Source organism: Vitis vinifera, chromosome 19 (genome assembly GCF_030704535.1).
Source record: "Vitis vinifera cultivar Pinot Noir 40024 chromosome 19, ASM3070453v1".
NCBI classification, from domain to species: Eukaryota; Viridiplantae; Streptophyta; class Magnoliopsida; order Vitales; family Vitaceae; genus Vitis; species Vitis vinifera.
Window position 1 is genome coordinate 7,102,322 of NC_081823.1, and position 27,081 is coordinate 7,129,402.

The 27,081-nt window shown below is 32.0% G+C and overlaps 3 protein-coding genes across 4 annotated transcripts; all 3 read left to right on the forward strand.

The window, feature by feature from the left end:
- Positions 1 to 10,626: 10,626 nt before the first annotated feature.
- Positions 10,627 to 13,694, forward strand: LOC100253859 (GDP-L-galactose phosphorylase 2). Of its 2 annotated transcripts, XM_002278303.4 has the most exons (7): positions 10,627 to 11,566; positions 11,667 to 11,788; positions 11,901 to 11,960; positions 12,091 to 12,333; positions 12,422 to 12,607; positions 12,705 to 12,953; positions 13,056 to 13,694. In XM_002278303.4, the coding sequence occupies exons 1-7, from the start codon at positions 11,440 to 11,442 to the stop codon at positions 13,425 to 13,427; spliced, it is 1,359 nt and encodes a 452-aa protein (XP_002278339.1). In that variant the 5' UTR covers positions 10,627 to 11,439; the 3' UTR covers positions 13,428 to 13,694. The 2 variants fall into 2 exon arrangements, with proteins under 2 accessions (XP_002278339.1, XP_059591613.1); XM_059735630.1 differs by having other exon boundaries at positions 10,723 to 11,566; positions 12,705 to 13,694.
- Positions 13,695 to 14,693: 999 nt separating this feature from the next.
- Positions 14,694 to 15,275, forward strand: LOC104877599 (stigma-specific STIG1-like protein 3). Its single transcript, XM_010646189.2, has one exon. The coding sequence runs from the start codon at positions 14,694 to 14,696 to the stop codon at positions 15,273 to 15,275; it is 582 nt and encodes a 193-aa protein (XP_010644491.2).
- Positions 15,276 to 17,399: 2,124 nt separating this feature from the next.
- On the forward strand, positions 17,400 to 24,760 carry LOC100248765 (adenylyltransferase and sulfurtransferase MOCS3). Its single transcript, XM_002278451.5, has 11 exons — positions 17,400 to 17,784; positions 19,174 to 19,266; positions 19,683 to 19,738; positions 20,551 to 20,615; positions 20,772 to 20,846; positions 20,980 to 21,058; positions 21,462 to 21,500; positions 21,650 to 21,758; positions 22,612 to 22,730; positions 23,859 to 23,975; positions 24,184 to 24,760. Exons 1-11 carry the CDS (start codon positions 17,529 to 17,531, stop codon positions 24,571 to 24,573), a joined length of 1,398 nt encoding a protein of 465 aa, XP_002278487.1. The 5' UTR covers positions 17,400 to 17,528; the 3' UTR covers positions 24,574 to 24,760.
- The last annotated feature ends 2,321 nt before the right edge of the window (positions 24,761 to 27,081 follow it).

Sequence of the window (27,081 nt, forward strand, 5' to 3'; positions counted from 1 at the left end):
GGAAAAGTATCATATTTTAATAATTTAAAAAAAAATGGTATTTTCGTCAAAAAGCCATAGAGACTAAGCCGCTTCAAAGTATTGTGATGTAATTTTCACCTTCTATTTTATCAAGATCATGTTTGTTTCATAAAAATTTTGAAAGAAAATAGAACTAAAAGTAGAATAAAAAAAGAAAATAGATTTAAAATAAAAAAATCATATTTATGTCTCACTTCACATTATTTTAAGTTACATTATAAGTTCAAATGTTTTTATCCTAAAAATTGTTTTTTAAAATAAATTTGGTGTTTGGCAAAATTTAAGAAATGCTTTTAAAAATATGAATTCATATTAGAAAAATTAATTTGTCTTAACATTTTTTAGACTTTTTAATTGAACGAACAAAAAATTTTGAATCTTCAATAAAGAGTATTTACTCAACATTGTTTAGACTTATCTATGACTTTTGGGATGAGCAAACAAAAACCTTAAAAATATTGTCAAATAATGTAGATTCATTATCGTGTTTCATGTACGTTAATATATATGAAGAGAAATGGTTATTTGTCCGCATTGGAGAAACTAATGATAAACTTTTCTTAGAATCCTATGGAATTTGAAATCGAAAACACACAAAAAATAAAAAACAAAAATGTACACGAAACCTAAAACAACAACCAATCCTTGTGAATTATGACTAGTAACAGAAAAAAATTTTGCATTGGGTCTTTTGGGTTGTTGAGAAAACGATAGGATTGGAAGAAAAAATCCCAACTGTGACTCATCCTTAATCCAATTTTCCCTTTATTGAAGTGTGTTTGATTAGTGAAAAAAAATAATTAAGGAAAATAAAAGTTCATGGTAGGCAAATCTAGTCCCCCCCCCCCCTTTTTTTTCCTACCCGTTTTCGGAAACCAAAATTAAAACACATCTACTTTGCAAAGACACCAAAGAAACAACCATGATCCTCCAAAAACGCAGCTACATCTCAAAGACACCAAAGCATAAAAGCAAAGAAGTAATCATGATCCTTGAAAAAATATGCCTCAATGAAAACCATGAAATAATATATCACCAAATCATTAAGATTTCATTACAGAGTTATTGTAAAAAACATTTATAATCTTTTTACGTGATATCCCACATCAGATAAGGGATGAAATTACTAGAGTTATATAGGTCTGTGTTTCTTTTAATTATGTAAATGTATTTTAAAGTCGTGAAAATTTGTTAGCTCTATAGAGTCGTAAAGGTCTGTTAGATTTAGAGCGAACAATATCTACACGATTGATTATGAGTTATTACAAATGATATTAAAATCGATTATTGACCCAAGTTAGGAATTTGTTTGATCTCCTAAATGGTATTTGTTTGTTTGGTCTCTCAATCCCATGAGACATAATCAAGATAGTTTCATAATATCATCGAATAAGTGAATTATATATGTATGAACTCTTCTTAATCATATAGACACATTTTAAAAATATGAGAGTCCTTTTAAATTCAGAACGAACAATATCTACACGATTAAATATGACTCGTTATATTTTAACATTTTAAATTATTTATGAAAAAACTATTTTCAAATACAGAATAAACTCTCCAAGTCTAACTATGCGAGAAAATAACAAACAAGGGGGCCTAGTGGGATCTCTACGTGGGGGGAGAATGGAGTCGATGAAATCAAAGATGTCAAATTTGTATTATCAGTAAATAAAAACATTTAAATTTGTAGATTTATGATGTTGGGCCCATATTCGAAATGAGTCATTCTCCTTTGCCCACATGGCTCTGATTCACAACTGTGGGCCCAGATTAAAGAATCATTTCAAACCCCTCACTTTTTCCTAACTTTGAAGCCCACCAATTCAATCAAGCCAGTCCAGACCCCACTTGGGTTCAGTCCAAAACTCCAATTAGTTGACCCCTAAGCAGAATGGCAAGTCAATTGCGTTTGTTGTAAAACTATATAAAAAAATGTTTTTTTATTTTTAAATTTAACTTATTACTTTATTTTATTAAACTTTAAATAATATAATCAGTAACTTTTTTAGGATAATGTTTGATTTTTATATTTATGGAAGAAGTACACAAATTTAGTGGTCAAGTACAAGAAACAAAGATAAGTATTATCGATGTATAATTGGATTTTATATTTGAGAATTGTATTTTAAAATGCTTTTATTAAAGATAAGATTAATTTTAATTTTTTTAATCGTGATCAATTAGCTATTTGATTTACAAAATAAATATTTAAAACCCTAAAATATTAAATAATAAGTGGATTTAAAGTAAACCCTAAAGTATACTTTTTCATCAAATTTAATTTTAAATAGGAATGGAATTTAAGCAAATTAATCCGACCTAACCTAACTTTTGGATGGATTTGGACAATCATTTTTAATACTAGATTTGGATTTGAGTTAAGTTTTTTTAATTCAAACTTAATTCCAATTCGACTTAAGTAAAAATTTCAAATAACTTAAATATAAGCTTAACTCGATTTAATCTTTTTATAATATTTATAATATATATTATCTTAGATAATAATACTTATTTATTTGATTTTTTTTTTATCAAATTATAATCATATCTTATATTTTTGTTTTGTCAAAAGGATAGATAAATTTATTATTATTATTATTATTATTATCTTATTTAATATTTAAAGACAGATAAACTGGACCCTTAAGAGTACCAATCACTTGGCTTGGGGAAAATGCAAATGGGGACTTCAATTGGTTGCATACAAGTTGGGGGAGTCTTAATCGGTCAAGTTCCACCTTAACTAGATGAGTTGGAGGTTATGATGCAAGTTAGCAATGACTAATAAGGGGTTTGACCCTAATTAGCACGCATCGGTACTGATTGGTCCTAAGCCGATTAAGCTCTTTGCAATCATTTTTCCCTAATGACTAATAACTTGGCCAATCCCAAAGTCAATTTGAAATTGTACCTAACAACAAATTTCTCCAAAAATCTCCTATTTAAGCTATTATTACTCTTTTATGTTCTAGATTATTGAAATCATTGTCACAATCATTTATTAAACTAAAGAGTGTTTGGGGCACCTTTTTATATAACTTGTTAATCCATACTTAGGGCTCGTTTCACAATAATTCTAAAAAGTGTTTTTAATATTTTTAATATTTGAAATTTTTTATCATTCAAAGTGTTAAAAATGTTAAAAACGCTTTTTAGAATCACTCTCAAACGTACTTTTATTATACTTTAATCATAGTTTTTTTTAGTAACTAATTTTTAATCTTAATTTTTCTTGTGTACTTAATCTTCAATTTGTAAACCAGGGTGGCTTATTTTTTAGGTTCATTCTTGTAAACTTCCGAGGGTTAATTTCAAGTGTAATAAATTATTTGAGAAAGATTGTGAGAGTTGATTAGAACCATAAATCAAAGTGTAAAGGTTGAAGATTTTGATTAGGAAAAACGTTGATTTTAATGGAGAATTCTAGAGTCCGAATTGAATTAAGAAGTAGGGTGTGTAAGTAATTGTCAAATCACTATAAAATATTTGTCTATATCTTTTTATCCTATTCTCTTTTCATCATACTTATAATTAGTTTAATTATTATCATTTGCATCATGTTTTGCTAAAAATTAGTTTAATTATTATCATTTGCATCATGTTTTGCTAAAAATCATAAAAAAAACACCGACACTCGATTCGACCTCTCTTTTTAGTATATATTATAAGGTTGTCAATTTATTTTCACAATATTAATCCTAGATTTCATAATAAATTCCGACCTTCTTCGACTTTATTCACACCATCATGAGGTGTAATTGAAATTTAATAAGAATTGCACCTCCTAATGGATCTACTAGGCGTTAAATCTTTGGATTTAATCCATGGATCATCATCTAACAAATCAAATGGAACTGGTCCTTCAAAATCATCATTCGTAGTTAGTATTAACGACATACTTGATAGTGACTCTATTCTATTTATTTTTATAATATACAGTTTGAAGTAAACAATTGACTAAATAATTAAAATTGATGTAATGGAACTAAAAATTTAAGTATTGTTCTTTACAACATCATCTATAGAAAGACTATATAGTCTTTTTATTTAATCATATTGTTTTGGTTTTAATTTCATAAATTTGTTTAACAATATTGCTTCATTTTTGTTCATAAATTATATTTTTAAAATTCTTACAAACAATTAAAATTAAATTTAGACAAAAATAATCTTATGAACTAAAAGTCCAAATGCCTTGCACATGGACCACACAATATGTAACGACCCACACTTAACCATGTAGATATTGTCCGCTTTGGGCCCAAGGGGACCCTCACGGCTTTAAAACGCGTCTACTTAGTTAAGAGGAGTCCGATGTGAGACATCACAAACACCACCCCCCCCCCCCCCCCCCCCCCCATGCAGACACAACGTCCTCGTTGTGTCCCATGGGATTGCGGGGCCAAACAGACAAAGCCAAACAAACCCCCACATCGGGGTCGGGGATCGGCTCTGATACCATTTGTAATGACCCGCACCCAACCATGTAAATATTGTCTGCTTTGGGCCCAAGGGGACCCTCACGGCTTTAAAACGCGTCTACTTGGTTAAGAGGAGTCTCTACATATATAGCGTTAGGAACATTCTCTCCTATCCGATGTGGAACATCACACAATACTTTAAAAAGTAGAGAATATTATAAAACTAAACTCCAAAACTAGGAAATTAAACCTGTTTCATGATTGGTGGCATTCTTTCTTTTCATTTTTTCCATAATTGTAAGGTTATGTTTGTTCTCAAAAAGTTTGAAGGAAAATATGAGGAAAAGTAGAAAAAAATAAAAAAATAGATTTAAAATTAATAAATTATTTTTATATACTATTTCAAAAAAAAATTCACTTATTTAACTTTTTTATATAAATATTGGATAATTTAAAATTTTACCAATTTCTTAATAATTTTAATTATATTTTACTTTCTTTGGTATTTTTTTTGTATTTTTCATAGTAAAATCAAATATAAGAAAATTATTTTTTTAACATTTTTTTCCTAATATTTTTCAGGAATGAAACATAATATAAAGCTTTTTTTGAAACAACTTCTCAAATGCTTAAAGTATGAACTCTTACACAAAATGTATAGATTTACATTATCGTCTCAAAATTAGTTTAAATATTTTTAAATTTTAATATAATAATTTTTTTAATACCTCTATTTTTAATTAATTTTACAAAATCATTATATTTTCAACATAAATTTTTAAATATTATCATATTTCATGCATAAATTGCTATTAATTTTTATTTTTGAAAACAAAATGGTATCTAAACGGATATTAAGTTAAGACAATAATTTTTTTTAATACCTCAGATTTTTTAATCAATTTTTAGATGGATAAGAGTTTGACATAGTATATAAAAATAAATTTTTAAAAAAATCATTTTACATTTCAATCATAATTCATAGCCCTTTAGAAAAAAAACGTATCCAAATCATAACATCGACGTCTCAATAAAGAACATTAAATGTAAAAGTAAAAAGCCATGCAAGTGGTCCAAAACCCCCACAACCATATACAATTCCATCTCAGACAATATATATGTCTATGGCCCATAATGTCGTAACAAAAACCCCACACACTTAGACCCCTCGTGAATGGCCAACCTCGCTGGCTTGATGGTTGGTGCCCCACCCATGTGAAATCTCTTCCGATCAACCACTCTCCTTCACTGCATAGTGTCCTCCCCAGAAAGGATAATGCTTTTTTGTTTTCTATTCAGATAATAGACCAGATTCCCCATCTGAAGTTTCCTCCCCTTGTCTTCTATTCTATGATGCCATCTCATCCCCATCCCCATCCCCTCACCTTCAAAATTAATGGAACCAACTTTTCAATTTTCAATTTTCAACCCCCTTGATGATCACCTTTTGTAGTTTTCCCTTTACAACATCCCCCACCTAACTTGATTTAATTTATTCCATTATTTGCTTCCTAAATATGAAAAATTATTGGTAAAGGAACTATATATTAGTATATTACCAAATCTTTTGATGGAATATGGTTGCATTAACATCATACCTTTTCTTGTAGTGTGGGTCTCATGGGAAGGTGCCCCAAAAAGTTGTCAGGATTCAGGAAGGATAATGTTCAAATATTGTATGATTGGAATATGTTGATTTTTCTTGACTATGATGTAAATACTTGGCATTAATAGTATAAGACGACTCAAAGTATTGACCGGCAAGTGGGCTAAAATGTGAATTTTTTATGGCCCAAAATTTTGATTATCTATGTCTTGAGTTTGTCTTGGTGCTTAAATTTAAATCATACGATACCCATTTGATGTCATATCAAAATTTTAAAGCCTTGTTTGTGACGTATTTAGATGAATTGAGTAGGTGCCCACAAATGTATAGAAAAATTAAGAGTTAGTTGTAAGTAAATTGTATAAGGTAACGAGAAGATAAGATAGAAATATAAAAAGATACAAGTTAGTAATAAAAAAAAATGGAGATTATTATCGAGAGGAATCCATTGTAGTATAAAAATATGTGATGAGTCAGATCGAAATATATGTGTGTTTTGGTTTTATTATTTTATACAAAGTTCGATTTCATTGTTTTATACTCTAATTTCATTCTTTTGTGTTTGATCGTGTTCAATTATCTAAATTTAATAATACACTATTAATAGTAGATATGTAATTTTCCATATGTACCTCTTTTTTACGTTAAAAACTTTCCTATCAAAGTGTGGTGCTCAAGCACTCAAAGTGTGGTGCCCAAGCACTAAGGTGGTCGAGTGGATCCTTTTGAATAGTATGGTGCTAAAAAAAAAGTAAGTCACCATAAGCAATATCACTTATTCAATCATATTTGTCCAAACAATTAATTGTCATAAAGTAAGTCCATTATGCACCATCAACAAATTAACCTAACAATTGTTATGTATTGATAGTAGGACATATTACAGGATTAAGAATATATTTGGTAGTAGTTTTAGGAAATATTTTTAACATTTTTAATACATAAAATACAAAAAGTTTCAAGTATTATAAATACTAAAAACGCTTTTAACAATCATTGTCAAATACAATCTAAATGTTAAAATAAAAAGATGTTATAATAACCTAGGGGAACTTACAAAGTTCATTTTATATAAGGGTTGACAAATAAGAATCAAAGATATGCACAAACTCTTCCATGAAATCAATTCTCAAAAACTTGAGAGCTAACCTAAGTGTCCAATGTCAAAATCCAAAACCAACACAAAGTATAAAGAAATAGTATTTTTTAATTTTTTCCTAAATGACAAATATTGAAAATTTTGTGGGATTAAAAGAATCGACTATAATAAAGAAAAATCCATAAGAATGATCTAGAAGTCGAGTTTTCCTTAAGGGTGTGATTTTACTTTTATTTTCTAAAAGCAATGCAGTACTTTATAAAGTGAATAAAGTAACCAAGAAGTTTTTGAATTGAAAACAAAAAAGTCTTGATTATTAATGTTTTAAGGCAAAATGACAACTTCAAGTAATTTTACTTGCAAAACACTCCTAAGCAAAATGACAATTTGTTGATGTAATATGCACTTATAAATAACTTAATGTTAGTTATTATTTATTACAATAGCAATAGATTTCCTATATATGAAACCATTTGGTGTTTAATAAAATTTTAATAAAATTTTAAAAAATATTTGAATATTATTTTTAGCAATATATATAGTAAAAATATTTTTTTAATAAAAAAAGTCATGCTTTTCGCTAAAAGTTAAATTCATCATACCATCTTATTTACTTATCCACCTATTTTATATTTTTTAAAAAATAAAAAGTTTCAAATAAAATGATAGAATTTTTTTTTCAATATGACACCCCTAACTTTATTTCTTATTTATTTATTTAGTTTACTTTCTTCATTATCTTTATCTTTATTTTATTTAAAATAAAAATGAAAAAAGAGGTGAAGATGACGAAAATGAGTGGAAAAGAAAAAAAGATAATATATTAGAAATATGATTAGAGTTTTTAATTGTGGATATGGGATGTCCGAAGAAAATGTATTTCAATAATTTTATAAAAAATTTATGATAAAAAAAACCCGAATATGTAAAAAGATTGGATGAATGGATGGAAGATTTCTCCATCATCCAACTAAATCCAAATGCAAAGACAAAAATTATTCCAAACGAGCAAGAGGGAAAAGAAATTCGAAAAATATGAATTTTCAATTTTGTCGGGAAAAAGCATCATTTTATTTCTTGACGTGGTCCAAACAATGGACGGCAGAGATGAACCTTAGAGGTCAGATGAGAGTCATGAGACTCAGTCCACATGAGGGGATGACCAGAATATCCACAATCTACCGCAGCAACATGGAATAATCCCCTCAAAGATTCCGAATCTGGCAGCTTTTGTCTGAATCTGAAATGTTTCTCGAGGGAGCCACAAAATAATAGATCGCTGCCGTCCAATTACAACGGGCAAACACACAGACCACGTGTTCATTTTCAGGACAAGACATTTCAGTGGCTCCCACGTGGCTACCCCTATTCTAGTTCACATATCACAGGGAAAGTTCCCATCGGCATGGGAGCCGATTCTTGCTAGCCAAACACTCCTCTTCTAAAAAAGAGATTTTTTTTGGCATTATAATAAGGAAATTTCCTAATAATGTCCGGATTCTTTCCTCCGTCTTTGTATGAATCATCAAAGCCTTGGGCCCCACAATCGTATTATTTTCGTGGAGACACCATCGTCTCACAACATCCTCCTTTATTACACAATAAAATAATAATATTTTATTTCTGTCAGGTCTTTTTTTGCAAATTTTTAAGAAATTTAATTATTTTCTCACTGAAAGATATTGGGATGCCATCTTTAAATAATTGGTAGGTCTATTAATTAATATGAACGTGACAATATTAAATAAATAAATAATTAAATAAATATAAAATAAGAAATACCCATGAGATACTGCCACCTGTATAAGCAATCCATTATTTTCTTAAGTCATTGGAAGTTGTGCACACATGTTTCCGAGTCTTGCACTTTCTCCAAATTTAATTAATTTTGTCGCCATTTCTAAGCTCCCATGTGAACCCCGCAGGGTTTTAAATTAGCAAATAAGTAAAAGACAAAATTTAGTTTGTATTTTTAAATTTAATTTATTATTTGATATAATTTAATTGGATGATTATTGAGGATGTTTAAGTAATGGATTAGCCCAACATACGTGCCCAAATGAAATTTTTGGACATTTTAACACTCGATCAAGGTAGATCACCCGAAATACCAACCAACTAGATGCCATGAATAAATCAATCATATATTTCTCGTAAAATAATCAAGCAGTTGTTACATGTAATAAATAATTGATTATTATTAATCATCAATGATTGAGTATTACGTGTTAAAATCATGATAAACGGGTGATCATGACATATCGATCAATCTACATTTTAAAATAAATTTTGATATTAAAGCTAACTTAGTCATTAAAGTGCTCTGTTCAAACAATAATTTAAACACATCTTTTTACAGGTTCGAATCCATCTAACATGGAAAGAGTGAAAAGGCTGCCCTAAAGAGAATTGTTGACAATGGTCAACCAATTATAGTAAAATTTGTTGTTCTAATTTCATATTGGAATAATTTTTTTTCTTAAACTTGAATAAAAAAATAATTAGGTGCTAAAATTAATTTAATTTATTACTTTAAATATATTTTTTTTTTTTGGCCTTTTTCAATACTTTCCACCGACCAAACACGACCTAACGCATTATGGGTAGATTTGAAAATGAGATTTAACCATGGCCCGAAAGATTCCAACTTGGGAAGAGAATATACACGTATAAAAAATGGGAGAAATGATAAGAGGGGTTAGTAGGAGGTCAGCCTCAATATAACAGAATGCAGGTCCTGTCTTAATCAGGGTCCATTTTCTTTACTAAAAAAAGTTAAAAAGCTTAAGTGTTCACTATACGTGTCAGCATGTTAGGGTTATTATGGATAAGTGTGATATAAGTCACATGTACAATTTGATGTCATACGTCTTACTTGCCTTAATTTCATTTACATTCCCAATTTCATATTATTACCCTATTAAATATAAATATATTTTGAGTATCAAATTTTTCCATTAAAAGGAACGTCTACCTAATTACCTAATTTTTTTTATTTAAAACCATTTTAAAAAAATAAATTTTATAAATAAAATACATTTATAAGAATACTAACGAATGAAAATAATTAGTATCGATGAAATTAATTATATTTTAATTATATTTATTTATTTATTTATTTATGATTTGTCTCATTTATTTGTATCCGAACCCGACGTTATACATTTATACATATATTAAATGGTTTATTTTCAATGTATACGTTCAGTGATCCAAATTATGGTTTATCAAATTGAATTAAGATCCGATCAGAGCATTATTTTCTTGACCGGGAATAAAGTTCACACACCTTCCATGATAAGCGCGTGGAATAAGTTATTTTCCATATATATATATATATAAATGACAATGAAAATAATGTAGTGGGTGTTGGCATTTTCTTAGCCCCGGACCGGGAGCCATACGCCATATGGTGGTCCCCGGAGGGACCAGTAGACAAATTGGTGGTACGGGCTAAAAGAATTATTCAGAGACACCCATCCACCTACATCCAAACACACCCCTTTCTCTTTTTCTCTCTCTATCAATAATTGTATTTGATATTCAGGAGCACCAAGGCCACTCAACCAAACAGGAGTGGAGGAGGCTCAACCACAAGTTCACAACCACACCCCTAAAACCCACATATCTCCTCAACACGCCCCCCATCTATATAAGTCACCTACCTGCTCTTCAAATCCCCGCACACACAAAAGCCTCTCAAGTCCAACAGATAGGCCGCCTTCTTCCTCATTTCACTGCAGCTAGCTTCCTATTTTTCTTCTTCCAAAATCCAGGGATTTCAAGAGAAGAGAAAGAGAAATAAGGGTTCTGCGGGTTGTGGGTCGGTGTGTTTTGTGGTTTTCTATATAGGGTTTCTAAGGAGGGAGGGATTTTGATTTGGGTTGTGACGGTGGTGGGGTAAAACCCTTGTTCGACGAGTTGTAGACATCACGGCTATACAAAGAATTCCGCCGCCTCTCATACATGTCCGGGCGGTACGACGCAAGGGTTGTGTAATTGAGAGCAACCCTTCGCCGCACGGCGGGCGTGGCGCTTTGCCTTCAGAAGGCGGTAGTCCCTCTGATCTGCTCTTCCTCGCCGGCGGTGGTTCCAACGCTTTCCTCTGCTAGTTTAGGCTTATATTCTGCATAATATAGCTACTGTCTTTAGGATTAGATCAACCAATCCGTATCGAACACTCGATCTCTCGCTTTAGCCATTTCTTTAGATCAATCAATCCGTATCGAACAATCGATCTCTCGCTTTAGCCATTTCTTTAGGTTGGTGTTTGAGTTCTTGAAAAAATGAATACGCTGAGGATTAAGAGGGTACCCACCGTGGTTTCGAATTACCAGAAGGAGGATTCAGACGATGGTGCTCGTCAGGTTGGTGGTTGCGGCCGCAATTGCCTCAAGCAGTGCTGCATTCAAGGTATTTGTTGAATTTCTTTTCTGGTTTTTTTTTTTTTTTTTTGGTGATCTATGTTATTTCTTGACGTGGGCTTGAATTTGCTTAATTGGGGTTTAAACAGGAGCAAAACTCCCTCTTTATGCCTACAAGAAGGTGAAGGACGTTGTTAACGAGAAAGCTTCGAGCGGTGATGAAAACAAAGAGCAGCCTGTGCCCTTCCTTGACTCTCTCGTTCTTGGAGAGGTAAGAGAAAAAGGGGAATTGAAGAAAAAATCTATGTTTTCCTTTCTTTTCCCTTCTTTTCTTTCTGGAATTCGATCAATTATGGACTGAAATTGTTTTGCTCATGTCTCAGTGGGAGGATCGTATGCAGAAAGGGCTCTTTCGATATGATGTCACTGCTTGCGAAACCAAGGTCAGATATTGATTCTGTTCATCTTTAGTTTCTTTCCTAGTTCGTTGACAAATTGGGTTTTGGGTTTTTCATTGTGGCTGCCAACTGGGGTTGTGGGTTTCTCTCAATTTGTTTGTTAATTCCTGACCAGGTGATTCCGGGTGAGTATGGGTTCATTGCCCAGCTGAATGAGGGCCGCCACCTGAAGAAGAGGCCCACTGAGTTCCGTGTGGATAAAGTCCTCCAGCCCTTTGATGGGAACAAATTCAACTTCACTAAAGTTGGGCAAGAGGAGGTGCTCTTCCAGTTTGAACCAAGCAATGATGAGGAACCTGAGTTCATCCCCAATGCTCCCATTGATGTCGAAAATTCTACAAGCGTTGTTGCCATCAATGTATGCATCCACTTCTGTTCTTCATGTTCTTGGAGAGTAATGAGTATCAGGTCTTAATAACACTGTTTCTGTTGTCAATGATTAACAGGTTAGTCCTATTGAATATGGGCATGTGCTTCTAATCCCAAGGATTTTCGAGTGCTTGCCGCAGAGGATCGACCGCGAAAGCTTTTTGCTTGCCCTTGACATGGCTGTGGAAGCAGGAAATCCATATTTCCGGTTGGGTTACAACAGCTTGGGTGCATTTGCTACCATCAACCACCTTCACTTTCAGGTTTCTTTCCACCTCACCTTTGAACTGCAATCATTGTACTATAAAATTGGCTCCATTGGTTAATGAAATATGAATTCCATAACTTTCATGGTAACAGGCTTATTACTTGGCCACACCCTTTCCCATTGAGAAGGCTCCAACTAGGAAAATAACCACTGCAGGCAATGGGGTGAAGATCTTTGAGCTGTTAAAATATCCTGTTAGAGGTCTTGTCTTTGAGGGTGGAGACACTCTGCAAGATTTAGCGAACACTGTGGCCGATTCCTGCATTTGCCTTCAGGATAACAACATACCTTTCAATGTTCTCATTGCTGATGCTGGGAAACGTATCTTTCTCTTTGCACAGGTAAAATTTCAGATCGTAGGCTACACTGGTATGGCCAACTTTGCTGCATTTGGGTTTCTAATTTTAGATTTAACTCATCTCCTTTTCTTATTGAATAAACAGTGTTATGCTGAGAAACAAGCTCTTGGGGAAGTGAATCAGGAGCTTCTGGACACCCAAGTGAACCCAGCTGTCTGGGAGGTTAGTGGACATATTGTGCTGAAAAGGAAGGAGGACTATGAGGGGGCATCTGAGCAGAATGCTTGGAGGCTTCTTGCTGAGGTCTCTCTCTCTGAAGAGAGGTTCCAAGAAGTGAATGCTCTTATCTTTGAAGCCATTGCCTGTGGAGATGATGAAAAAGGAAATCTCACCGAGGACATGATTGAGGAGCCAGATGTCACACCTCCATCTCATGAAGATGCAGGTGCCATCAACAATAGCTCCTACCCTGCTGCCATGGTGGCTGGAAAGCAAGAATGCCTAGTTCAGCAGTAAGAGTTGGGCTTTTGAAGAACAGATGAATGGTGTTTGTGTTTCTGAGTCAGGTATCGGTGGTTTGGCATGGATGTTTCCGTGTGTCTGTGGTTTCTAGTAATTGCTTAAATAAAGCAGACTGGGTTTTGCACTGTTGTTGAAGTTGTGCCTGGTTTCTCTGCGTATTTGCTTTATGACCTATTGTTTATACGTGTCTCATGGGTCTGTAAAATTCTATGCTGTACTTTCTGTGATGATTGAATAAATTTCTGTTCTTCGGTTTCTAAATGCTTGCGACTTATTTCTTCTAAGGGTAAAAGAACTATGGTTCTGATGTTGTGTCACTGATGAGTTCTATCAGAGATTTTATTCTTTGCTCTCTGATGCTCATTTATTTGGAGGATAATGCCTTGGTTCAGTTTCTGCCATTGTTTGAAGATTGCCATCTGCTATCTCGCAACAAATGGCAGAAGTTCAAGCTGATGTGAGCCTGTGGATGATATATTAGAGGTATGTTTGGTTTCTTGGAAAATTTGGGGGAAAATATAAAGAAAATTGAGGGAAGACTTCAAGTTAATAAATTATTTTAATATATTATTTCAAACTTATTTTACTTATTTAAAATTTTTATATAAATTTTAAATAATAAAAAATACATAAATTTATAAGTAATTTTAATTTTATTTGATTCTCTTTACTATATTTTATATTAGGATCACTAGAAAATTATTTTTTTATTTTTTATTTTTAATATTTTTTGGGAACCAAATATAGTCTTTTGTGGAAGATTAGTTACTGACCATTGATTGATCAGCACCCAACTTCTTTGAACTCTAATAATGTATGCTATTCGAGATGATGGTTCCCTTGATCTTAAGAAATGTAGCCCTACAAAAGATGACCCACCATCTGGCTTCTGGGTTTAGAGGTTCACCTCTAAGATCCATTTCATGATGACTCCAGATCACCAAGAGAGGGCACTTTAATTAACCTTCAAAGTTAGATATATAATGCAGAAAATAGTTTCCTCACACCGTTACACTTGCTTTCATCATGCGTGTGTTAAAGCGAAAGGCCCCTCCCAAACACAAAGCAAAGAAAGCTCCCTCATCACGTAAATAGTAATTACCCCCCCACACCATGCCCACCACCCACCATGTAAGAAAAACATGAACACACCTTAAGCTTCTCCTGAGATTAAGTCCTCCACATAACCCACCCCTTTATGCATATCTATATATATAATTGCAAGCAGCTCTGCCAATGCTGCTAATGCATCTTGAAACGATGCGACTACTTGACACCCGATTCGCCATTTCAATCCTACAATTACTTCTACTACTGGTTGTGATTGTGGGAGCGGACCCAACACCAAAAGTTGTTCAAAAAAATGGCACTAAGAGGTCATTGTCGTCGCCATGGCTGAGGAGGGTGATCAACCCAAGAGCCGCAGGGTGCTGGAACAGGCCATGGATATGCAATGAAGGGCAGTTCCCACCAAGAATCAAGAAGCTGTGCTGTAGAAACCAGTGTGTGGATGTCACCTCCGATGTTTACAATTGTGGCTTGTGTGGGATCAGGTGTCCATTTACTTGGCAATGCTGCCGAGGCATCTGCATTAATACTAATATAAATCCATTTCATTGTGGCAAGTGTGAGCACAAATGCCCCTTTGGGAGCTTCTGTGTATATGGAATGTGTGGATATGCTCAGCCACTGCCCCCATTTCCTTTTCCTCCTAAACCACCAAAGCCCCCGTTCCCCCCCAAGCCATTCCCACCAAAGCCCCCGTTCCCCCCTAAGCCATTCCCACCTAAGCCATTCCCACCTCATCCTCCGAAGGGTGTGCAGGCGCCTACAATGGCTTGAAGTTAATTTTCTGTCTCATTTTGTGCCATGTGAACGTCTCTGTGCGTGTGCATGGGCATGCATGGATGATGGGTGAAGGGTTGGTGTTGATTTTCTGTTGTTTGGCAAAAGTATGGTGCAAGGGGAGACTCGTATGGTTGATATAGTTTCATATTTGTAACCATCTTCTTATGAGTTTATGGCATGCAATTTTATTTGATGACCGACTCTTCATAAATGATAATATTTCCTCTGTTTTATATCCAGTTTTTGTTGGACAACGTAATTTCTTTGGCTTAGAAAATGAGTCAGTTGTCTCAAAGAATTAAACATGAATGCTTCATATCACTGTATAACGCATTCAACATCGAATATGCAAATTCTTATACTCTTGGGCACGTTCCTCTTTGGAGTTGGGATGAGATCCACATTAGGAGTTCTAGCAGGCCTGAGACCAGACTCAAAATTTTATTCTCAGCCCAGGCCCCATCTGAGGAGTGGGCCAAGATGGCCTTAGCAAGGAATTTTTTATAAGAGTACGACAGTTTAAAAAAACAATTCCTAAACTCCTATTGTGGAAATAATAATTTCAAATCTATCATAATTTTTGTCAACTAGGAAAGATAAGGTCATTTCCTTTTAAAATTGTCTATTTGAAAAATTATTTGAGTATAAAAAATCGTATTTTGAAAATATGATTTCTAAAATTCATTCTTAAAAAAAATTACACACTAAAATTATCTTTTGAAGAGACGAGTTCTTCAGAAGAAAAAAAAAAAAAAACTAAATTATTTGGGAGAAATAGTCTTTTCACAATTTTCTCCCAAAAAATAAAATAAAATTTAATTAATGATATATTTTTTTAATAATATAATTATTATAAATATATTTATAAAATTAATTAATTTTAGTTACTAAATTTAATATATAAAAAATTATAATTATTGAGATATTTATCAACAATAATATTTATAAAAATTATAAATTATGTTTAATATTTAGATATTGATTTTTGTGATTATTTATTTGTTGATGGTTCAATGAACAAGGTTATTGGTTTTTTGCATTCACACTAATAATTGATTTTTTTATCATGATTGAAACTTTATTAATTGTTAGAATATTTGTTGGTTTTTTAGTATTTGTATGAACAATATTATTAGTTTTCTTATAATCATGATAGTAGGTAACTTAGATTCTTTAATATTAAAAACATTTAATAATTAAGGATTGACTTGGTGTTTATATTTATGACATCATGTATTTGAATTTTAAGTCTTTTATTTGAATATATAGTTTTTGAAAAGATGATTTCTTAATTTTTATTTATTCTTTTTTATTTGATCAATTTTCTTGAAACCTATAACATTAAAAATTGAAAATAGATAAAAAAATTTATATAACAAAATATTTCCTCAATTTTTTCTTAATAAAAAATAGTTAATCATTTCTAATTTTAAGTGTATTAAATTATTTTTAAAGAAATGTTTTATTATTTTTTCAAATTACTTTAGTTGTTTATCATTTATAATTACTAAATAAAATATTTTAATATACAAATGATTATTATTTCTTTTTGAATTGATTAATACTTAAAAAATTATATCTCTTAATGTTGAAAATTTTATTGAAAATTAATTTTTTGAATAATAAATTAATTTATTTTTTTATATTTAATTCTTTTTATAGTTAAATTTTAAATTAAAGATTAATATTTTTAATTTTAAAATTTATATAATAAAATTAATTTAAAAATTAAAATAAAACAAAATTATTTATTTTATAAATAATTATTTAATAAATTAATAACAAATTTGTTTTTTATAAATACATTTTTCACATAAAATTGATAATAATTGTTTTTAATTACAAAGCAAAAGAAACAAAAAAATATTAGATAAATATTATTTATCTTATAAATAAAAAACAATATCAAAAGTAAATTAATTTTATTAGTTATAATTAATTGAATTAATTTAAAGAAAAAATTAAAAATTAAAAAAAAAAAGTAGATTTAAGAATAAATTAATTATTTTTATTTATAACTTAAAATTATTTTGGACTTTAAATTATATTATTAAATACCTAATTTATTTAACAACTTAAATTAAGTTATTAAATCAAATTTAATCTTGGTTAACCAACCCCCCACAGAATCATACCGTGATGTGTTTCTAAACCATACGCGGCCACACCCATTGGCCAAATAAACCTTAACGATTCTCAGTTCTCACTCTAGGGTTTTCTGCTCACTCTTTTCAAACTGAAAACCAGATGGAGTCAAATGGAGAAGACGCTTCTCGAATTCTCAGGGAGATCGAGACCTTGAAGGCCGCTAAGGCCGACATAGAGCATCGAATATCGGTTCTCGAAGCTCGGCTTCGCGATATTCCTCTGCCTAACGACGCCATTTCTGGTGTCTCCTGTTCTTCCATGTCAATAGCTGATTCGGCTGCCGGACACGGACTCTCCCCGGATATGATCTACCGGTATAGTCGCCACCTTTTGCTTCCTTCCTTCGGAGTTCAAGGTTTGTACTTTGTACTGGACTGGTCGGATCGAATGCTTCATTCAAAGTATGAAATTCAACTGTTTTCTTGCTTTTGAAAGCTGAATGTAATGCAATTTTTCTTATCAAAGTGTGAGAAAGGTGTTCGGAAATGCTAACCTTTGTATAGTTAGAATTTTCGTAGTGCGTTTCTTGCTTTTGTGGAGAAAAAAAAATTGCTTTACTTGCTGGTATCAAATGCGAGAAAAAAGAAAAGAAAAAAAAACAGTTTCTAGCTGAAATATGTTTCTGGAATTTTAGAAATACAGAGCATTTTGAAAGGAATTTTCTTCCTTTTATGGGCTAGAATCCATTTAATTTTGCTTTCAAATAATAAAAAAGTACTCTTAAATTGTCCTACTGAATCTTAACTGGATTTTCCCGTTTTAATGAATGCCATTCTCTTTGTTGAAATGAGTTGTCAGAGTTAGACCTTGAGTTAGTGCTTTTGAATGCTCCTTTTTGTGTAGCATTTTGGAAGTACTTTTCTTGCTTTTGAAAGCTAAAATCAATGTAATTTTTGCTTCCAAAAGTAGGAAAAGTACTTGCAAAGTGCTGTCAAAATAAGGTCACTGTAATTTCATTCCACGCTGGGCTATATTATTCTGACAAATTCCTCATCAATATGACCTTGCTTGCTTGAAAATTTTAATAACAAAAACAATAACAATTACTTTAGATAAATCCAAACAGAAGTCAAGTATTGGACCACATGAAAGGCATTTTGTTTTAGTGGAAATTTTGTGTCTTTCCTGCAATATTTTCTTTCACAAGTTCTAATATGTTCAAGTAGCGCAGAGTTTGGACACATGTTGCTGTGAGATACAACGATACAACTGAATTTGACCAAGATTTCTGTTTGGTTTGTTTCCAGAACAATACTCTTTCATGGTATAAACTGAGCAGTTTGGTGCTCTTAAGTCCTTTTTAATGCCGACTACAATAACCTTTATGTGTTGAAAAAAATGAGAACAAAAAAAAACATGAAAATCTCTTTTGCAAGACATTTTTCTAAAAATAATTAATGCAAATAGATTGTTGGAAACATTCAAAAAGTAATTTTGCACATTTTGAATATCAATGGCATTTTAACTACTGACAATGACTGGAAAATGGTAAGTTTCTGGACATGTTCACCATTTCATTTCTGAAATGGGAACATTAATCAGAAAGCCATCTTACATTTGCAACATAACAGCCCGTTTATTTTTCATATTTCAGTGAAATTCACATTGAATGTCATATAGTTTAATGCAGAGCTTTGGTCATTGAGCAATCAATAATCTACTTTATTCTATATAATTAGTTGTCATTTGTTTATTCTGATTGGTATCTCTTTACTTTCCAATTGGTATTTGTGGTTGGCTGTAGGGCAGTCGAGTCTCTTGAAGTCTTCAATTTTAGTTGTTGGAGCTGGAGGATTGGGCGCACCAGCTCTTTTATATCTTGCGGCATGTGGAGTTGGTGAGATGTTTGCTCTTAAGAAGGCTCAAAATACATGTTCATTAGAAACTTCTTGTCTGAATTCTTTTCTGGACCATTACCCGAGTCAATGCTACTTATTGGGCTATCAGGCTTGAAAATATAAGTTTATGTCACTTCATGCAAAAATGCTGAACTTGGATTTTTTTACAAATCTTACCCAAACAAAGTTCAAAACAGAGCCTATGCTAGGTAATGGTCCTTTTTTGGCATACCTAGCATTTTGATGCCATTGATTCATGTGTGTGATATTTTGATGCCATTGATTTATCCATTTTAAATGAATGGGTGCTTTAAAGGGAGCACTTAAATCATTGTCTTATATTGCAATTGGACCTTTTTGTTTTGAAACTCTGACCTTTCATTTTAAAGCTCTTTCATTTGGATATTCTTCCCAGGGTGCATAGGTACTGTTGATCATGATGTTGTAGAGCTGAATAATCTGCACCGACAGGTACAAATTTAAAATATGCACTCTGGTTCTCTAGTCGTCATGATGATGTTGGTGGTACTAATAAGAAATATTCGGCCTAATTTTATTCTTGGTGCCCCATGCTTTCTCTTGGTATGGTTATGAATGATAAGCTTGAACTACAAAAATGTTTTTAAATCCACTATGATTTGAAAAATGCCAATCATGTTGGTGCACTAAATAAGCTCTTGAGGCATGGCTCAAGTGGTAAAAGGTTGGGAGGGTTTGTAGGAGTTTCCAGGTTCAAGTCCCAATGAGGAAAAAAATGTACATACCAAAAAAAAAAAAAAAAAGTTGCACTAAATAATAATGGAAATATGCAATGATGGGGCTACTACATTAAACACATGCGATTTCTCCCATGATCTTTCTGCTTTGTTTCATATGGCACCACAAAATGTTTTCATATTAATAAATTTATACCCATCAGCTTCTCCCCGATCCTCGATGTATAAACAAAAAACATGGAGAAAGTGAATACAATTGCAAAAGGCACATATGGAGTGCTAGATACTCACCTGAGTGAAGGAGGTGCTAATTCTTTAAAAGGTATCACCAATTAAATGAAAAAAATGAAAGAAACATGTAAATCTTTCTTTAGGGCATCAAGGCATCATAATGATCAAATAATGAAGTTATAACCACACATTGTTTTACCTTAATGCAATTTGCAAATCTGCATTTCTCTTTGTAACTGTTAGGAATCTCATAGAGGTATTGTAATGTGCAAATGAACTTCTTTTGATCTAGTGAACTCATGATCTCAGAGCCTGCTTCCTATTATTATATTGCAGATTATCCACACTGAAGCATATGTTGGTCAACCAAAAGTACAATCTGCTGCTGCTGCTTGTCGTTCGTAAGTAGCACTTTTGGCATTATCTGTCTTAACTCTGAAAAATACCTGATCTGAAGTTGCTGCATCTGCTGTCTGCTTTGTGAAGTTTGCTTTTCACTGAAAGTATCCTGGAATTTTCTTTCATGTTGTTATGCTTAATATAGATTTGTATGCCAGGATTAACTCCACAATTCAGATTGTGGAACACAAAGAAGCTTTATGCACATCCAACGCTTTGGAGATTTTGAGCAAGTATCCTTTATAAAACAAATTTCAAAGATCATTAAATTTGTCTTTTTGCTTTCCTTTTCTTTTTTCTTTATTTAATCCTTTCTGTGAATACTGATGAAATATTTTGATTTCCCTGACTACTGACATTTCTTAGATATGATCTAGTTATCGATGCAACAGATAATGTCCCTAGCCGGTACATGATAAGTGATTGCTGCGTTGTATTAGGGAAGGTAAATTGGTCATTGTGCTGCTTTCTCTTGTAGATAATTGTACAGAAGTCACTATTAGTAAACTTACTAAAACTGGATTTTAGCATTATGTAACATAGAACCAACCATTCATATGTCTGGATTTGGCTAATGCTGTTCTAGGCTTTTATTTTCAGTACCTCTCTTAATGCACTCCACCCTGTATTCACATTAACTGATATTCCCTTGTGACAGTAAAATCCAAGGTACTAAGAGGGCTCTATATTATGGTCAATAATCAAGACAGGATTCTACAAGCACCTATGTCTGAACAAAAAAAGAAAAATCACTAAAACCAGCATGAGGCTTATTGGTTCACTATGCATGTGTGTCTAGTGTGCGATTTTTCATCCTTGCATTGACCCTTTACATGTTATTTGTGCAGCCTCTTGTTTCAGGTGCTGCTTTGGGATTGGAAGGGCAGGTATGTTATGCATCTGCTTTCATATTCTGTTATTCTTGTGTTACACCTATAGAATTTCTTATGTGAATAAGGGAATGGGAAGTGTAATCTTCATCATTTTTTGTTGTGGAAACTCATAGCATAACTGCATCATGAAATTTTTTGTATAGCTCACTGTTTACAATTACAAAGGAGGTCCATGCTATCGGTGCCTTTTTCCTACTCCACCACCAACAACAGCATGTCAAAGATGTTCAGATAGTGGAGTTTTAGGAGTAGGTAAGCTGCAGTTTTGCTAACATGTCCAATATTAAATTACTAGTCTGCTAACTTGCCTACCAAACCTTGTAAAATATGATCTTGAGAGGGATCTTTTCCTTTTTCTATCTTCTATCTTAAATGGAGAAGAAGTCTTAGATTTTGTCCTGGATGCAGGTAAGAATTGAATTGGGCATAAGTCTGTTTCTTGCTTTACGTATAGACTCCAGTAAATTTGCATATTTTAATTTGTCTGCATTGAGTATTGATTTCACACGAAAGAAAGGATATAGTGTTAGTCATGAACCTCGACAAAACTCCACTCAATAAACTGGTGTCCTAATTGTGTGCATGGAATTGGTATCATAGAAACATAAAGGATACAAATGTTGGTCATGAACCTTGACCAGGCTCTATAAATGTTGGTCATGAGCCTTGACTAGGTTCTACTCAAAAGGAAAACTTTATCCTGATTATGTGGGGTGGCTATGAATCCTACTTCATGATTCCACTCATTTCAGGATTCATTTTTATAACAATTTTGCTAAAGGTTTCATGTTGGGCATTGGCTATCCAACACAAGCCGCCTCATTCCTCCTCGCCTGAGATGAGATGTCTGAAGAGAGAAGTTCATGTTGGTGTACTGGTTCAACATTAGGAAATTGTGCAATGTTTCTTGGTGTTTCAAATCTAACATTTATTCTTTTATTTTTGTGTTATTTGTTTATTTTTTTTGTTTATATGCTGTATTCTTTCCTGCTATTTTATTAGTTTAGAGTTTTGAATTGCTGTTGGTTTCCTTTTTCATTTTCACAAAAGCATTTTTAGATACTTGGGACAAAATTGTAATGCCTTTCCCACTTTTGTTTTATAGTTCCTGGTATCATTGGCTGTCTCCAAGCCCTAGAGGCTATAAAGATTGCAAGTGCTGTTGGAGAACCACTGTCAGGAAGGATGCTTCTCTTTGATGCATTGTCAGCACGAATTCGAATTGTATGTTTCATTTTCCATATCTTTGAAAGTTTCTTGAATTCTAAATCAAGTGCATACTTTTCTGTTATTTTTCTTTGAAGTATTATCTTCTCGTGATCTCTTTATCAGTAATGCTTATAGGTGAAGCTTTAATAGATCAGATTCAGGTAACTGAATGTACTAGACGTTTGCGGTGATTGTTGACTATGGGAATTGAGTTTGCTCAAAGAGGTTATGGTGAAATTTGTAATAGAAAATAAAACATTTTAATGATGGTAATAGATTTGCAATGTTAAAACAATAAGTATCAATGTGGAGAGTCTGGATTCTGAATAAGGTGATTACTCAGGAGAGATTAGTTTTCCAGGATTGGTTTTGTGAACAGAAAGCAGGAAGACCTAGCTTGGGCCTATTGGGGGTCCTTACACTCTCCTCTCTTCCATGGTTTCACTGTGACATCAAATGAAATTAAATATGATTTTATCTTTTACAGTTAGACCAACTGAAAACAAAATGCCATTGGACTTGTCTAGAAAATACATTGATTCTCTTTTCTGGGAACTTGGTGGATGTTATCTTATATCTCTACCGAATAGGGTAGAGATCGGTAGTGGTTCACTTGTTGCATGCAATATATATATTTATATATTAAATGTCATCAAGTTTTTCTCAACAGTCATTCTGGTTTTGTAAGTGATTAGCATTAAAGCCAGAATGTATTCAGTTATTCTTTTTCCCATCACTACAAGGTATCCCTAGGCATACTCCCACCAGGATTCGGAATACAAGATTAATCCTCTTGACGTGGTCTAGTAGTGTTAAAGAAATTGACAATCTTTCATTTCTAGACTTCAAAGATGGTTTGGGCTATAATAGTTAAGAGTTTCTTGTCATTTTAGTTTTTCCCTCTGTACTTTTGTGTTTTGCTGAAGAAGTATATTTCCTGTGAACTTAAGTTGTCCCTTTTTCTGTTTGGCACCTCTTTAAGGAAATCCTTATTTGCCTATCAAAAGGAGGTCATAATGGGATGTTCTTTGGATTGCCTCCTTCTAACTAGCCTTGATTTTGTCTCAAATCATTTTTTGTTTCTGGAGATTGTAGATAGCTTGTTCTTATGGAAATTAATCTTTAAAGCATTGCATTGCTTAGGTCAAGATTAGAGGGAGGTTGTCCCAATGTGAAGTTTGTGGAGAAAATGCAACATTCACCCAACAGAAATTTCAAGATTTTGACTATGAGAAGTTCACTCGGTCTCCACTATCCACGGTATCATCTGCTCCCTTACCTCTCTTTTATTGTCAACTGCTTGTATTTTGATTTGATTGCTTAAGATTCTTTCATCGATAAAAGAATCTCTTGTACCACGGTTGCAGTTTTCAAAATTCATAATCTCTCTGAGATTCATACAAACACATGAATTAGTACCTTGGATGCCCTCGGAATTTAATATTTTTGACCTTCCAATTGATTGCAGACTCCATTGAAGTTAAACCTGCTTCCAGCAGATTCCAGAATAACCAGCAAAGAGTACAATGACAGACTTGTTAATGGGGAGGCACACGTATTGGTGGATGTACGACCATCACACCACTTCAACATTGTTTCTCTCCCGAAGTCATTGAACATCCCACTCTCAAGCTTGGAGACTAGGATGTCGGAAATCAGTTCAGCCTTGAAGGAAGAAGAGGAGCAGAAGGGTAGTAACCATTCTGGTACAAGTATCTACGTAGTGTGTAGAAGAGGTAATGATTCACAGAGAGCTGTTGAATACCTCCACAAAATAGGTTTCACTTCAGCCAAGGACATCATAGGGGGACTGGAGTCATGGGCCCATGATGTGGATCCAAACTTTCCTACGTACTAGTCAAAATGCTCGCCTGTCGCCTATGTAGACCGGTAGAATCAAATTTTCCATGTCTTTTGAGTTATATGACTGATTCTTGAAAACAAGGGAGGCCGTTCCAGATAATTTATGATTCAGGCACATATAGTTTTGCTTATTTCTGATAATCGAGGTTGTTTATCAGTATAATGATGAAGAAAATTCATGATGTCCCCAAGCATTAGATCAGTCATATATTTGGTGCAACTATCATTTTACATGCGCTTGGATTTAGGGAATGGAACGAGCAAAATGGTCATTTCACTAGGCAAATAAAAAATGGGCATGCGTTAAACTCGTTTAATAAAACTAGATTTTATCACAATAATTTTCAATTAAGAGCTAGTTTAATAAAACTTAAATTAACTTTAAGTTAAATTATTCTTAATTTCTTGACCTAAAATCTATCACTTAATTTTTCCTTTTAAGTATTAAGGTTGTGTAGTAAAGTTAATTTAAGATTTATTATACATCATCAAATTAATATGTTATTCTTATTCATTTTAATATTTATACTTTCATTAATCTTAAGTAATAAATTATTTGTTATATATTCATATTTAAAGTATTATAAATATATAGGATAACTACAAAAGTATAAAAGATGAGTTGTGAGTATAACTTATTTTTATAAAATATAATTTTACTAAATATGGACAAATGAAAAAAAATATTCATATTTAATTTATTATACCAAATATACTTAATCTACTTAAACTATATTTGATTGACCGAATATGATAAAATATGCAAAAATCCTAGGTTATTATATCTCATTGAATAAGATAGACATATTTTAGGATATCATTTTTAATATCTAATAGGCATGATGCCTCAAGATATTATATGTTATATGTTATGTCATGTTTATATTTAGTTTGTAAAATGAATAAAAAAATGAAATTAAATATATATTATTTTTCAAATATAAAATATTTATTTAAAATAAAAATTATATTGCATTCTAATATTTGTTATTAAAAAAAAATATGAACTTCTTTTATATTCAGTATTATTTAGAAATGATTCAATAATCCAAAATTTAGTGAATAATTTTTTTTATTTATTAATAATATTGATGATTAAAATATTAAAAAATTATGAATAAAAAATTTATATTATGTTATTCAATATATATATATATTTTTAATTACATATTTAATTTTTTACTTTTGAAAAATAAATACATATATAAAGTGAGAATTAACATATTTAGGATATAAGAAAAAAGGTGAATAGTATATCTTATTACTTATCTTATCTCATTACCAAATAAACATGGGATAAAATATGTGTCTCGTATTGTATCTAATTAATCAAACAATGCTATAATAATTTAAATTAAATTATCAAATCAAATTAATTCATTAAACTAGTTTAATAAACTCCTTTTGAGTAGAACCCAAAGGACACTCGCTCAAGTTGAGCTAAGTGGTACATTAACAATCAAGAATTGCTTTAGCCAAATCCATCAATCATGAGAAATACGTTGTCCAAACCACTGCATTAAAAAATTTTGGAATATATTTTTAATAAATAAGGATTTTAATTCACATATATTTTAATAATCCTAAAGTAAACAAAAAAAAAAAATGATATATGTACATCGACCATTTGTATTATTAGTTAGAATGCATTAACTATATATAAATTTTTATATTCAATAACTATCTACTTAGGTAAAAATAATGGTTGAAAAATAATTGTAGTTTTAAGTAATTATAAATTTTTTTATGAAATGATTATAATTTATAAAAAATAGAATTTACGAATGTATTAATACAATTTTAATATTATCTTTTTATTAATAAAATATTTGGAGATAACAATGAGAGTTGTTAAGAGATAATAATTTTTTACCGATAAAAAGCACACAACCACTTGTCACTGACTGACTCAAAATGAGCCCTGAGCTTATATAAAAGAGCAAGAAGCTTATGGAACTAAGAGTCATCTATTAACAGAGTGTGGAAGATTTTTGAGAATCGTAGACATATCCACACAAGGGAAATGTGTGGAGAATTTTAAAGTGTTTCAGATATCTTGTGCATTCCTTGTAAGTGAATTTGTATAGGTCATTCTAGAATAGTGGGATACCTTTTAGGGTTTTGGAGTCTGCCACCTTGGATGCCTATAAATAGAAGATGGTCTTATTTGGACAAGATACCAAATAAGGCCTAAGTCCACTATTCTTGTGCAAAAAGGCCTAAGTCCATCACTCACTCCATTAGATTGGGCATTATTTTAAAACCCAATCTATATAAAGTTTTTTTTAAAAAAAAATAATAATATTATTTTCGTCCAAAAGTGGAAGACAAAAGGAAAGGGAAAAGACAAAGATAATCTTATTGATTCAACTATTCTTGTGCAAAAAGGCCTAAGTCCATCACTCACTCCATTAGATTGGGCATTATTTTAAAACCCAATCTATATAAAGTTTTTTTTTTTAAAAAAATAATATTATTTTCGTCCAAAAGTGGAAGACAAAAG

Coding starts and splice junctions, on each gene's coding strand:
- LOC100253859 (XM_059735630.1), top strand. CDS start 11,440: ATGAATACGCTGAGGATTAAGAGGGTACCCACCGTGGTTTCGAATTAC. Junction 11,789..11,900: donor ACTCTCTCGTTCTTGGAGAG/GTAAGAGAAAAA, acceptor CTCATGTCTCAG/TGGGAGGATCGTATGCAGAA. Junction 12,608..12,704: donor TCAACCACCTTCACTTTCAG/GTTTCTTTCCAC, acceptor TCATGGTAACAG/GCTTATTACTTGGCCACACC.
- LOC100248765 (XM_002278451.5), top strand. CDS start 17,529: ATGGAGTCAAATGGAGAAGACGCTTCTCGAATTCTCAGGGAGATCGAG. Junction 20,847..20,979: donor GCTTTGGAGATTTTGAGCAA/GTATCCTTTATA, acceptor GACATTTCTTAG/ATATGATCTAGTTATCGATG. Junction 21,501..21,649: donor CTTTGGGATTGGAAGGGCAG/GTATGTTATGCA, acceptor TTTTTTGTATAG/CTCACTGTTTACAATTACAA.
- LOC104877599 (XM_010646189.2), top strand. CDS start 14,694: ATGCGACTACTTGACACCCGATTCGCCATTTCAATCCTACAATTACTT.